The sequence below is a fragment of the Oncorhynchus mykiss genome, chromosome 20 (assembly GCF_057628025.1).
Source record: "Oncorhynchus mykiss isolate SJ-2025 chromosome 20, ASM5762802v1, whole genome shotgun sequence".
NCBI classification, from domain to species: Eukaryota; Metazoa; Chordata; class Actinopteri; order Salmoniformes; family Salmonidae; genus Oncorhynchus; species Oncorhynchus mykiss.
The window spans coordinates 17587916-17601284 of NC_143041.1; the positions used below are offsets into that span (position 1 = coordinate 17587916).

The window sequence follows — 13369 nt, forward strand, 5'->3', positions numbered from 1 at the left end:
TTAAACTATAATCTGATATATAACTGAACCAATCAGAGAGCTTGTCTTGTTGTATCCAACAACCAGATGCGAGAGAAAACAGCTTCCTGCCCCATAAGGCATTTCGGGTCAACTCACGTGGAAACATGGCTGTGTTCATGGACTTCAATATTAGCTACACAACCGACAAGAAACGACTTCAGAGTGTTATTGAAACAGCAGCTCATCGTAACTATATTTTATCTTGTTACATTTGCAAAACTGTTTAGCTAGCACAAACTTCAAAGATATTTAAATCGTCTTTCGTTGCTAACTTCAAGGGCGGGTCAATGGAATTACTGACAACAGCTGTTGTTGCGATGGACAGGAGTTAGCTGAACTATGTCTTGATTGATTTGTACTAATCCATTGATATTTTCATGTCTCAGTTGGATACTCCACAGTTGCCATCAATTATGTGGTTGATTTGGAACAAAATAAGCAGGTAGGCTACTGATTGTACCCTGTTATGGCTAATCATGAAGTTGAGGGCTTTCCTTGTACATATCCCATTGATTGAAATGTCACCCTTTTTGTTTGCGTATGTTTACAGGCAATTGGCAAACCGAAGTGTGTCTCCGAGCTGTTTGAAACATTTCCTATAGTGCAGGTAATGTGGTGTAGTAATAATGTTGCTACATTATGTAATATTCTTGAAGCTAGCTATCCCATTTCTCCATGCCTTGGGATACTTACAGTGCGTTCAGAAAGTATTCACACCCGTTGACTTTTTACACATTTTGTTGTTTTGCTGCTTGAATTTGAAACGGATTAAAGAGATGTCACTGGCCTACACACAATTCCCCATAATGTCAAAGTGAATTTGTTTTTCACAATTTGTACAAAAAGAACATGAAAAGTGGAAATGTCTTCAGTATTCAACCCTTTTATGGCAAGCCTAAATAAGTTCAGGAGTAAACATTTGCTAAACAATTCACAAGTTGCAATAATATCGTTTAACATGATTTTTGAATGACTACCTCATCGCTGTACCCCACACATTTATCTGTAAAGTTCCTCAGTCGAGCAGGCAATTTCAAACAGATTCAACCACTAAGACCAGGGAGGCTTTTTTAATGCCTTGCAAAGAAGGGCACCTATTGGTAGATGAGTTAAAAAATATATATATATAAAAAAAATTAAACTGACATTGAATATCCTGTTGCGCACGGTGAAGTTACTATTACATTTTGGCTGGTGTATCAATCACCCAGTCACTACAAGATACAGGTATCCTTCCTAACTTGCCGGAGAGGAAGCAACCTCTCAGAGATTTCACCATGAGGCCAATGGTGACTTTAACACCATTTGAGTTTAATGGCTGTGATCGGTGAAAACTGAGGATGGATCAACATTGTAGTGACTCCACAATACTAACCTAAATGACAGAGTGAAAAGAAGGAATACAAATATTACAAAACATGCATCCTATTTGCAATAAGGCACTAAAGTATAACTGCAAGAATTGTACTTTATGTCCTGAATATAACGCGTTATGTTTGGTGCAAACAACACATCACTGAGTACCACTCTTCATATTTTCAAGCATGATGGTGGCTGCATCATGGTATGGGTATGCTTGTCATCGGCAAGGACTAGGGAGTGTTTTGCGATTAAAAATAAAAGGAATATAGCTAAGCACATGCAAAATCTTAAAGGATAACCTAATTGTCTGCTTTCCAACAGACTCTGGGAGACAAATTCACCTTTCAGCAGGACAATAACTGTAAACACATGGCCAAATAGACACTGGAGTTGCTTATCAAGACGACTTTGAATGTTCCTGAGTGGCCTAGTTACAGTTTTGACTGAAATCGTCTTGAAAATCAATGGCAAGACTTGAAAATAGCTGTCTAGCAATGATCAACAACCAACTTGACAGCGCTTGAAGAATTTTTAAAAGAATAATGTTCAAATATTGTACTATCCAGGTGTGCAAAGCTCTTAGAGACTTACCCAGAAAGATGCACAGCTGTAATCGCTGCCCAATGTGCGTCTACACATTTGTAAATGTGTAGACGCACATTTGTTTGCAAAAATGTATAGAAACATGTTTTCATCTTGTCATTACGGGCTGCTATTGTGTGTAGATGGATGAGAGAAGAAAAAAAAGATTTAATCCATTTTGATTTCGGGCTATAACACACTGGAATAAGTCAAGGGGTACGAATACTTTTCTGAAGGCATTATGTCCCCCTGATTTTGTACAGGGTAAATCCAGACCAATCAAGGTGTTGAACCGACTGACAGTTGTGGCCTCAAGGGCAGCACACTTTGTAAGTCCAATATACAGTAGAAGTTTGAGCATTTTGCTGACAGTATTCATATTGCATAATTTGTGAAATGGGACTAATGTAATTTATCCTTTCCCAGAAACCATTAAGAGAGTACAAAGCCTATGACTTAGTGGCTGCCTATCCTAAAACGGAGAAGTTGTTTCATGTAAGTACTTTTTTTCACCACCGTCAACAATATGTACTGTATTATTGTTGACTACACTGGCAAGGTATGGATGACATTCTGCTTGTGTCGGTCTTCTCTTTGTTTCAATAGGCAGCCTGCATGGAATTTACTATTGACATCATCTGTGTAGCAGCGACAGAAAAACAGCCCTTTTTTTTCAAAAGATCTTCAGTCAATGGGGTGAGACCATTGCTCTCTGTGTATTTGAATGAAGAGATTGCTTGGCCATTTCCAAGTAATGTACAGGTGGTAATGCAAGTTGTGCTTGTTTCAGGCAATTGAAAGGGGTGTGTTTTTTGAGGTACGTTACACACCTGCAATCCGAGACTCCACCATGAGAAGACACACCATCGCAAATGCTCTAAATCTCATGGAGGCGTGCAAAGGCAAGGTAAATAGACCCAACATGGTTCAACTTCACTTCACCTGTCAATCAACCTGCCATTTTCACACAGTCTGTGTAACAGCAATGTTTTTTTGGTTTTTTAACAGAACGTAATTGTGACCAGTGGGGCAGAAAAGGTATATTACCCACTTGGATACCATTCATACCATGAGCATTGAACATACCGGTTTTAACATCTTACTGAAATTAACCATACCACTGTAAATGTGTGTTTTGTTCAATCAGCCCCTTGAGTTGAGAGGACCCTATGACATTGCCAATTTGTATCCTCTCTTAAAACATTACCTACCTAGTACAGTACTTGATGTATGCGACTCTAATATGGTACAGTATTACAGATAGACTATATGCAGGTGTGATGAGGCCAAACTGTGTCACTGCTATTATCCTGAATGGTGTCCAGGGGCCTACTGTTTGGCCTGTCAGAAGAAGATGGCAAAGCTGCGATCTCAACCAACTGTCGAGCTGTCCACTTACATGGAGGTAAATATACTGCCATTTACACATTGCTCGAGCAGCTGAATGAATACATTGTGTAAAATGTTATATGCCAGGCAGGTATGTACACTTGGTTAAAAGGCCAAGTGAGAGTAGCCTGTCCATGGAATGTGAGTGTTATTATCATGTAACAGTGTCATTGAACTACATTTATTACTTGTCTTATCATTCTCAAAGCTGTGTTTGTGGCACAAGAAAAATCAATGAATATACAGTGTTGTCATTACAGAAACGAGAAAGACTGCCTTGGGGATAGTACACTCTATGAAGAGTGAGCAGCCTTTGACTGAGAGACAGGAGAAAGAGGATGTTCCAGCGTCAGAGGGCTAAGATTGAGATGGCGCAGTAGAATGTAATAACTTGTTTGAATTGTAATACTTTTTCTTTATGGATAGAGAATGTGTTTATGTAAATGTACTTTTATGAATATCCTTATTTGTGGTAATGTGACCGTTTTCTAGTAACTGCTCAGTGGTCGTATAGTTTGTCATGTATTAGCAACAATGATGATGCTTGTTCCTTTTAGACAAAGCAAACCAATTCGGATGACACCGGCAATACTGTTTATTTCATAACGTAATATAAAATGACCAGCAAAATGCTAACGGTAAACATGTAGTAGAACAATTAAAATGACTTCAGGAAGTGCATTAGAATCACACAAGCATTTTAAAATCCTGTGTTCTCACTGACTAGCACAAAATCAGTTTGAAGCCACCAGCTCACTGTCATTTTATATTAAAGAGAAATTAAGAATGTATTGATTCAAAATATTTTTTTCAACAATTAAACTACAATTTAGTATTTAACTGAATGCATATTATAGTCATGCTGATGTCATAATTCAAGTCACAACTACAATTTCCAAACTTTCTCTTTCCCCATATAGTTATTTGTCAACCTTTTCAACCTTCTTGAGCATCTCCGACCTCCAATAAGCTGCCTATAAAAAAACAAACATCCTTAGAAGCAAATGCAAAGTTACTGCAATTTTTCAGGCCAAACTTCTGCTGGTTAGCAAGAAATGACTTTCGGTCTTGAAGTCAGCCTCCGTTTAATGAAACCTTGGAAGCTGTATCGCCATAATCAACTGAGCAGTTGTGAAAGTTAGTCTCTCCACAAAGGAACTGGGTTAGCATTTGCTTGTATCTACTTATACAATTGAACTGGACTTTACTTGACTGGAGTTTTTGCATCATCCTTGAAGTTGCTGAGAATGGATTTAGCCCCACTCTGCCACTCCAGAGTGCTATCCAATGGTGACTTCCCCTCCTGTGTTGGAGAAAAACAAAGATATATTAAATATTTCAATCGTATGTTTTCCTAAATTGCTCTAGGTATGGGCTTCTGCTAGATGACTAAAATGTGAAGGGCCTTATTTATTTTGCTCCCGAGTGGCGCAGCGGTCTAAGGCACTGCATCTCAGTGCGAGAGGCGTCACTGCAGTCCCTGGTTTGAATCCAGGCTGCATCACATCTGGCCGTAATTGGGAGTCCCGTAGGGCGGAGCACAATTGTCCCAGCGTTGGCTGGAATAGGCCGTCACTGTAAATAAGAATTTGTTCTTAACTGACTCGCCTAGTTAAATAAAGGTTCAATTTAAAAAAAAATCTGTACTCAAGTGCAATCTTATGTATCACCACAAGATGGCACTGTGGTTATGTATCAATCCTGTCACCTTTTTTGTATTTTAATTTATTTCACCTTTATTTAACCAGGTAGGCTAGTTGAGAACAAGTTCTCATTTGCAACTGCGACCTGGCCAAGAAAAAGCATAGCAATTCGACACATACAACAACACAGAGTTACACATGGAATAAACAAAACATACAGTCAATAATACAGTAGAACAAAATAAAAAAAGTATATATACAGTGAGTGCAAATGAGGTAAGTTAAGGCAATAAATAGGCCATGGTGGGGAAGTAATTACAATATAGCAATTAAACACTGGAATGGTAGATGTGCCGAAGATGAATTTGCAAGTAGAGATACTGGGGTGCAAAGGAGCAAGATAAATAAATACAGTATGGGGATGAGGTAGGTAGATAGATGGGCTATGTACAGGTGCAGTGATCTGTGAGCTGCTCTGACAGCTGGTGCTTAAAGCTAGTGAGGGAGATGTAAGTCCAGCTTCAGAGATTTTTGCAGCTATCACTAGTTTGATTCTCTGAATACATGATACATGTAAGCCTTACGAGCAAATAAGTCATTTTTAAATCATTGTGTTATTCAAACAAAATACCACATTCTATGATAGATTGAGGAAACAAGTTTGCTGCTCATGTTAGTCAAGAACTTACGCAATTCTTGAGTTTTGTATTGGCTCCATGAAGCAGAAGTAGTTGGATGATTTTGAATCTGTTCAGTCTTACTGCATCGTGCATGGGGGTATCTCCTTCCTGTGTGAATATAAAACCTCTTATAGTTAAAGACCCATTGGTGTTTCATATTTCTGATTAGATGTTAAGGTGTTTATACTGTCTATCAGAGCAAAGGTTTAAATAAACATTTATTCTTAACTGAATTGCCTAGTTAAAGGTAAAATAAAAAATGAATTCCTATACTGAATGAGAATAGCTCACTCTGTCTTTGGCATTGATGTCCGCTCCACAGTGGATGAGATGTTCAGCGCATTCATAGTGTCCGGTTCTCACTGCAACGTGAAGAGGAGTGCTGCGTAGCTTAGGGACACAGAAACATTTAAGGATAAATCACATTGAACATATTCTCAGATCCGAGTCCGGATTGCTAGCTGAGTGTTCTGTAGGCTTACCTTATCCCTGGCAGAGAAGCTACCATCGTGGTTGAGCAGCAATTCTAACACAAGCATGCTTCCTCCTCGGCAGGCACAATGGACAGCAGTGGTATCCAGCTAAAGATAGACAAGCAATCCCTTGTTTTTATCTATTCCTTTCTCATCAACACTCCAAATGATTTTACAGTATAGGATCAAAGACTGTGCAATATATTGCCAAGAGCTTGGCTCCCGTGGACCTGCAGTTATTTGGAGTTCTTCTATTTAAAGTACCTTGTCTTTGTTCTCAATTAAAGCTCCAGCCTCCAGTAGCCTCTTCACAACGTCCACATGTCCCTGTGTGCAAGCTCTGTGCAGGCCTGTACGTCTGAACTGTAAAGGCAGAGGAAGCAGGACACATTACATTACAACACACACTACACGTGATGACCCAGCTGAGGTGCGTTGGCAAACTTCAGGTTGGTTGGTATTATCTAAACACTCACATTGTCACAAGCATTGACGTCTCCTGATTTTTCCAGATACCTCTCGATCAATGGCAGTTTGTTCTCCTCGCAGGCCTTTAAAAAGTCCACCTCATCCACATAGTAAGGCTGGAAAGAGAGAAGGTGATTTAGCTGAACGTAGCAGTTACTTAGTAATTATTTGTCTTATGAAGGGTCAAATCTTGAAGTAAATTGCCTCTATTCCTATGTCTCAAATTAGATACCTTATCACCCTACTCAGCTAGTAGGCCTGTCTTACCACAGTCTCGGGTGCGGGTGGTGGCTTGCGAACTTGTACTCTTCTCGCTCTCTTTCTCGACTTCCTCAGTTGCAGCATAATCTGGAGGTCATCAATTGTCTCTAACCGCAGATGGCCAGATTTGTCTACCTGCCAACCAAACATTTCAAATAGAGAGATATTATACATCTTGCACTTCTATAAAACGGCTTCCCAATTGAGGATAAAACGCTTGGAGCCATGATTGTAATCTGTGATTACACTTTCTGATTTCAGATTTATTTGAAGTTAGTGTCATAGCTACTACAGCAAATTCAGACAGTTGCCCAACCAAGATTCCAAATGCAAAACCTTATGTCTGTCTATTCAACACATAATCATTAGGTCTGAAACACTTAACAGGTTCGCTGGCATTGTACTAACGACGCTAAGAGAGTATTTGACTTACATTTAAATTCATGGGGGCATCGGTGTCAGCCAGGCTGTCCTTGTGAGATCTCAGGTCCTCTTGTTTCTCCTGGTTGATGGATGTCTTGTATTTTTCCTCTGAAGACTGCACATCTCTGGATTCTTTGCCCTCACATTTCTGGCTGGAAACCTTGAATATGAAAAACAAGACTATTAGGAATATGTGAGCAACTGAGACAATTCTGTTTGTCCTGTGCCCCCCCCCCACCCCCAAGGCAGTTAACCCACTGTTCCTAGGCCGTCATTGTAAATAAGAATTTGTTCTTAACTGACTTGCCTAGTTAAATAAATACAATTTAAAAAGGAGTAAGTGCAAGACAAGCAGCAGCGGGTGTAAGAAGAATTTCAGTCTTAGTGTGATAACCATTCTCAAACTGTGGCTGTAGAAGTTCATATTCATCTCAAAGGTTTGTTGAGGTGTCAGCTAAGCATCATGAAAGCTGTGAACATAGTTCAACACCTGAAATCCTCATTTCAACCCTATATTCTTTGCAACTGTGGTTATTCTGTGGAATCCACAATGAAAGCCTCTGGATTCTGAAAAAGAGATAAAGACGTAAAGACCTACCAGCTCTTGTACTCGTAGAATACCCATCATCATTTGTCAAGTATATGTGGTAGCTCAAATCTCCAGTCAATGACCAGTGTCAACTGTCTGTGCTCTACGGTTGCGGGCCTCGGTTCAACATTTTATATGTGTTTGGAGCCGGCAAGGAATGAGATCATGTTCTAGCCTGGGTGACTCGCCTGCCCCCGCCACAGGGCAAGGTTTCCTGTCATGGCCTGGCTGGCAGAGAAGGAAGGGGTGAGGGAAGAAGGAAGGGGTGAGCTGAGAAATCCATGGGAGTGAGTGAGATGCATTTGGCTGCCATCGCCTCCAGTCAGTCAGTAGGTGAAATCTGAGTGGCACTAACTCTATGACTCCATGCCGCCATGCACGATGACCAAAGGCTCCAGCCATGTAATGGCCCTCCACTCCCCTCTCCTACACTTCTCATCGACAGCTGGCCCCGGGCCCTGTAGCCTCTGCCGCATAGAACCTAACAACATTCCTCAACTGCGACACAGACAGGACAGGAAGAGATGACTTAGTAGGCTTACAGCATCCAAATGTCTATTTATACAAATCATTGACTTGTGTTCTGTATTCTACTACCCGTGACAAATGATGTACCATCTGATATAAGTGGTTGTTTGTTCCTCAGTTGGGGTACTGACTGATTGCATTTTATGCCTTGTTTTCATCTTCTTCGGTTTCTGTCTCTGCATTGCTTACATTGGGCAATAAAACCATTACTATCTGACACTATTTTTAATGGAGCCGGTGATAAATAATCTTCCTAACGATTCACATGTTTGACAGCTGTTGTTTTTTTTAAAGAGTACACACTAAGCTGTAGAGCTCAAAATGAACAAATGAAACAGCAGATTTTTTATAGTTACAAAGGACAAATCACCTTATTTCCATGTCCAATTGGTAAATAACACCATAAATGCTATTTTTAGCAATGTGGGTGGCGCAGTGTTCGGGCATGTCTTGAGTAATATTTCAATGACACAGGACATTAAGATGTAACCATTACACCTATATTGATATGTTGTCTCTCGCCCTGACATCGAAGAGCTTACTTTATTAAGACCTTGACGATGTCTGCAAAGGCCATACCATTCCACTTACGTATCACATTCATTTAGAAAGACAGACAGATCTTTATCACCTTTTTCCATTTTTATTTGCCTGCTCCCAAAAATACACGACATTTTATTTCCTTAAACTTGGTGCAGTAGGCGTATAATGATTTCACTTTTCACAGAAGTGAGATTCCATGATTGGGAACTTTTTTATTCTAAAAATCGTAGTGAATCGTAATCATTCATAGTGAAAACGATGAGAGAAAAAAAGTGGCTGTTGAGTAGTCTATCCTGTTGTGAGAGCATTGTTTAACTACACGTGTTTACACAGCATCCATGGTTGCACCTCAATTGCTCTCTGAGCATTAAACATACCATACTTCACAATGCAACAAAATGTAATATACTGTGGAAGACGAACCAATTGGATTACTATTATAATAATCATGATAATGGTTTCAATTCATAAATAAAACATCCATTCCATAAATGTTCAGAGAGTGGAAATATATTTTTTTTCAAACTCCTGCTTGTTTCACAAAGCACATTATTTCAAAACAAATGGAACTTAAGAAATATCTGCACTATTTTGTAGTTTATTTGCACACAGGATGATGAAAAAAAACTAGCCTGGTGGAACCAGCCTGATTGCCGCTTTTACCATAATATTTCACCAAGCTAGAAAACAACAAAGACCAACAAAACACTAAAAAGCATGTATTAAAACATCCAAAAGGTTAAAGTTCAACATGCTTTCAATGAGTACCATGGATATTATCAGTATCAATCTTTGATTACAGTTGGAATACAGTAGATATTCTTAAGTGGCCAAATGCATGTGTATACCAAACCCTGCATGGCTACTGTTGAGCACCTTTACATAATTTATCATTGTATCAAAACCAACATTGCACATCGTTATTATTCAACATGATATATGAGGATATATGAATACAGTATATTTACATTGTCTGCAGTGGCAGGATCCATGGCCTCTAGTCGTCCATACCAGGGTCTCTACCTGATTGTATTTTCTCAGTTCATCCCAATATTGACAGGTGGGGGGGTTGGATCTCTTGTGCTCAGGTCAATATCTTACGCCTGCGGGGAGGTTGGCCCTCTTTAAAACACTGCTTTACAACTTGTCTGCTACCTCCACCCAATCACATCCCTCCCTCATCACTGTATCTCTAACGCTAGAACAACCGTGATATACGTCACTCCTGCTTACCTCCATCCTCAGCTTAGTTCATACCGCGGTATACCGTGGTATCATAGGATAACATTTTATGGGGCATGTTGTTCTATTTTTAGCATTTCTCACATTACCTTCAATCTTTTTTTATTTTTTATAATTTTATTCACTTTTTAAACGCAGTGACATACTGTTTTTGTTACAGCAAAAAAAGGACTTGAAGAAACATATCTTTGAGGAATTTAATCTGAAGGTAGCTGAAGAAATTAACAGGGCGGGAGTGAGCTATCAACATAAAAGGACGACAGGACATCTATGTCCACAAGGACTGAGATACAGTTTCAGGACAACATACAAGTGAATAACATATTTTCATGTTTTCATGTTGTAAAATGCATGAGCCACAGCATGAATAGAATACAAGCAGCCGAACAGAAACAAAAACCCCGATCCAGCCTCTCATGATGACAAAAAGGTAACTAAGCTGTAACAAAAAAAAAGAAGCTAATTTTCTTTATTCAACCTTTATTTATCCAGGTTAGTTAGATCTCTTGCTCTGAGACTGCAGCAAAAATAATTTATAGTAAAAAAATTGTGCAGCTGTAAAATCTTCCCCTCTTTAGGGAATTTAATCATTCTAAAGGTTTCGTTGTTTTTAAATAAAAGATAACAGTCCTCTGTCTTCCAGCTTAAACAGGTACATCGTAGTGATAATGGTATTTAGAATGTACAGGCCTTGTTTCTTAGACCTAGATGAAGCCTACTCGACGTGGACTAACAAGCACTTCAAATAGAGAATCTCCATTGAAAAAGGTTTTCATCTGGGTTTTCAGAAATGAAAAGTCCCACATTGTCCAGACATTTATCATGAGGTAATGTTCATTCAAATTTAGGTGAAGTGGCAATCCTATCTCTGGCATGGTTGGCATACTTTTGGATCAGGAGTGTTGTATAGTACAATAGAACCATAAATAAAACAGTGGACATAAAAAGTCAAAGGTCAGAGACCAGTGCTACTGAATGATGTGCTGGTCAGGGGTCAAGTTCTACCTCCTTGCACATCTTTCCTCCTCTCAGACTATCACGAGGACTCATGAAAAAAAAAGAAGATTTTAAAACAAAATCTGTAGGTGGTAGGCCTGATCACCGACAACGATGAGACAGCCAATAGGGAGGAGGTCAGAGACCTGACCTTGTGGTGCAAAGACGACAACTTCTCCCTCAACGTAATCAAGACAAAGGAGATGATTGTGGACTACAGGAAAAGGAGGACCGAGCACGTCCCCATTCTCATCGATGGGGCTGTAGTGGAGCAGATTGAGAGCTTCAAGTTCCTTGGGGTCCACATCACCAACAAACTGACATGGTTCAAGCACACCAAGACAGTTGTGAAGAGGGCGCGACAAAACCTATTTCCGATCAGGAGACTGAAAAGATTTGGCATGGGTCCTGAGATCCTCAAAATGTTCTACAGCTGGAACATCGAGAGCATCCTGACCGGTTGCATCGCTGCCTGATATGGCAATTGCTCGGCCTACGACTGCAAGGCACTTCAGAGGGTAGTGCGTACGGCCCAGTACATCACTGGGGCAAAGCTGACTGCCATCCAGGACCTCTACACCAGGCTGTGTCAGAGGAAGGCCCTAAAAATTGTCAAAGACCCCAGCTACCCCAGTCATAGACTGTTCTCTCTACTATCGCATGGCAAGCGGTACCGGAGTCCCAAGTCTTGTTTTCCCCCCCAACCCCTTTTACGCTGCTGCTACTCTCTGTTTATCTTATATGCATAGTCACTTTAACTATACATTCATGTACATACTACCTCAATAAGCCTGACTAACAGGTGTCTGTATATAGCCTTGCTACTCTTTTTTCAAATGTCTTTCTACTGTTGTTTTATTTCTTTACTTACCTACACACACACACACACACACACACACACACACATTTTTCCCCGCACCATTGGTTAGAGCCTGTAAGTAAGCATTTCACCTGTTGTATTCGGCACACGTGATAATTAAACTTAGATTTTATTTGATAAGCTATAGCTAGCTAGCACTGCAGTGTATAACATGTGGTGAGTAATTGACTCAAAGAGAGAGAAAGACAATAGTTGAACAGTTTTGAACAAATTAATTTCTTCCAAAAGGAAAGAGAAACAAGAGAGTGACAGAGAGAGAGATTTCATAATTCTTTTCACTTCCAATTTCACTTACTTAGCTAGAAAATGCAGCTAGCTAGTTTAGCCTACTCAACCACCCTGCTCAAACAGAGGGATGATTTGTTAGCTAGCTGGCGATGACTATCCAACACAACACTGGAACTCTTCCAAGTCAAGGTAAGCTTTTGGTTTTACAAATGTATTGCCACTTGGGCTCGCCGTTGTAAGTGCTAAACTGCTTATTGAATGTACACTGTAACGTTACTGCATGATTGTAGCGGGTTTACTAACAAGTTAGTTATATTAGCTATGTTGACTATGATGTTACTTTAGGTAATATGGTGACAATGATGTAGGCTGTGTGTAGCAGTTATGATATGGTTTGGCTTGGAAAGGTTGTTTCGACCTGGTCACATACAGCTAATAAGTTGTGCATTGAAGTCCACAAGCGAAGGGAAAAGGTGAGAGGAGGAGAGCGCATAAATGCGAGAAGGAATACAATGAGGCTGCTATGAAAATGAACTGTGTTTACGTGTGATCTGGGCTGTATTTATTTCACCGATTTTGTTGAAAAACGGAAGCAAATTGAATGAACCGGGATAAACATGCCTGAATTTGTCCAATAGAAATGATTGTTTGCAACTGTTGGACTAAAGATTACACTCTAGATCAGCTAGATGCATGCAAGAGTGTGCAAGGTGATATGGAAAGTGTCCCTGTCTGTCACCTCAAATCTTTCTCTTCGACCTGTGTGCACCAATGTTGTAAACCTCCGATCATAGGCTAGGTTGTAGCAACCTCATGATGGGTATGGGGAATATTTGAGTATCATGTAGTAGCTTAAACCTATCTCTGTTACATTGAACTGGGTGAATATGAATGCCAGTCATCCAATATGCTGTAATAGAAATAAGGCCATGCTCATGAAAAAAAAGAATCATCCTCCCTCTTAAACGGCACCGACCGCCACTGCCTTACACACCCGCAGTGCCCCAGTGGCTTTCCATAGACACCCTACACATTAAAATGTTAGTCATTTAGCAGACACT

General features: G+C 39.9%; 2 protein-coding genes across 3 annotated transcripts; one reads left to right on the top strand and one right to left on the bottom strand.

Annotated features, from left to right (window-relative positions):
- Positions 1-35: 35 nt before the first annotated feature.
- LOC110498997 (ribonuclease P protein subunit p30) lies at positions 36-4143 on the top strand. Of its 2 annotated transcripts, XM_021575773.3 has the most exons (11): positions 41-207; positions 408-463; positions 572-628; positions 2229-2294; positions 2392-2460; positions 2572-2661; positions 2756-2872; positions 2974-3003; positions 3113-3150; positions 3291-3370; positions 3615-4143. In XM_021575773.3, exons 1-11 carry the CDS (start codon positions 126-128, stop codon positions 3713-3715), a joined length of 786 nt encoding a protein of 261 aa, XP_021431448.3. In that variant the 5' UTR covers positions 41-125; the 3' UTR covers positions 3716-4143. The 2 variants fall into 2 exon arrangements, 1 of the variants encoding a protein (XP_021431448.3); XR_016489362.1 differs by lacking the exon at positions 3113-3150 and having other exon boundaries at positions 36-207; positions 3226-3370.
- On the bottom strand, positions 3932-8499 carry LOC110498996 (uncharacterized). Its single transcript, XM_021575772.3, has 9 exons — positions 7901-8499; positions 7313-7462; positions 6886-7014; positions 6627-6734; positions 6415-6513; positions 6160-6258; positions 5969-6067; positions 5687-5785; positions 3932-4657 (listed from the first exon to the last, which is right to left on the bottom strand). The coding sequence occupies exons 1-9, from the start codon at positions 7931-7933 to the stop codon at positions 4559-4561; spliced, it is 915 nt and encodes a 304-aa protein (XP_021431447.2). The 5' UTR covers positions 7934-8499; the 3' UTR covers positions 3932-4558.
- Between the last annotated feature and the right edge of the window lie 4870 nt (positions 8500-13369).

Coding starts and splice junctions, on each gene's coding strand:
- LOC110498997 (XM_021575773.3), top strand. CDS start 126: ATGGCTGTGTTCATGGACTTCAATATTAGCTACACAACCGACAAGAAA. Junction 2,295..2,391: donor CCTCAAGGGCAGCACACTTT/GTAAGTCCAATA, acceptor ATCCTTTCCCAG/AAACCATTAAGAGAGTACAA. Junction 3,371..3,614: donor AGCTGTCCACTTACATGGAG/GTAAATATACTG, acceptor TTGTCATTACAG/AAACGAGAAAGACTGCCTTG.
- LOC110498996 (XM_021575772.3), bottom strand. CDS start 7,933: ATGATGATGGGTATTCTACGAGTACAAGAGCTG. Junction 6,735..6,885: donor CACCCGCACCCGAGACTGTG/GTAAGACAGGCC, acceptor CTCTCTTTCCAG/CCTTACTATGTGGATGAGGT. Junction 6,514..6,626: donor ACGTCAATGCTTGTGACAAT/GTGAGTGTTTAG, acceptor CTGCCTTTACAG/TTCAGACGTACAGGCCTGCA.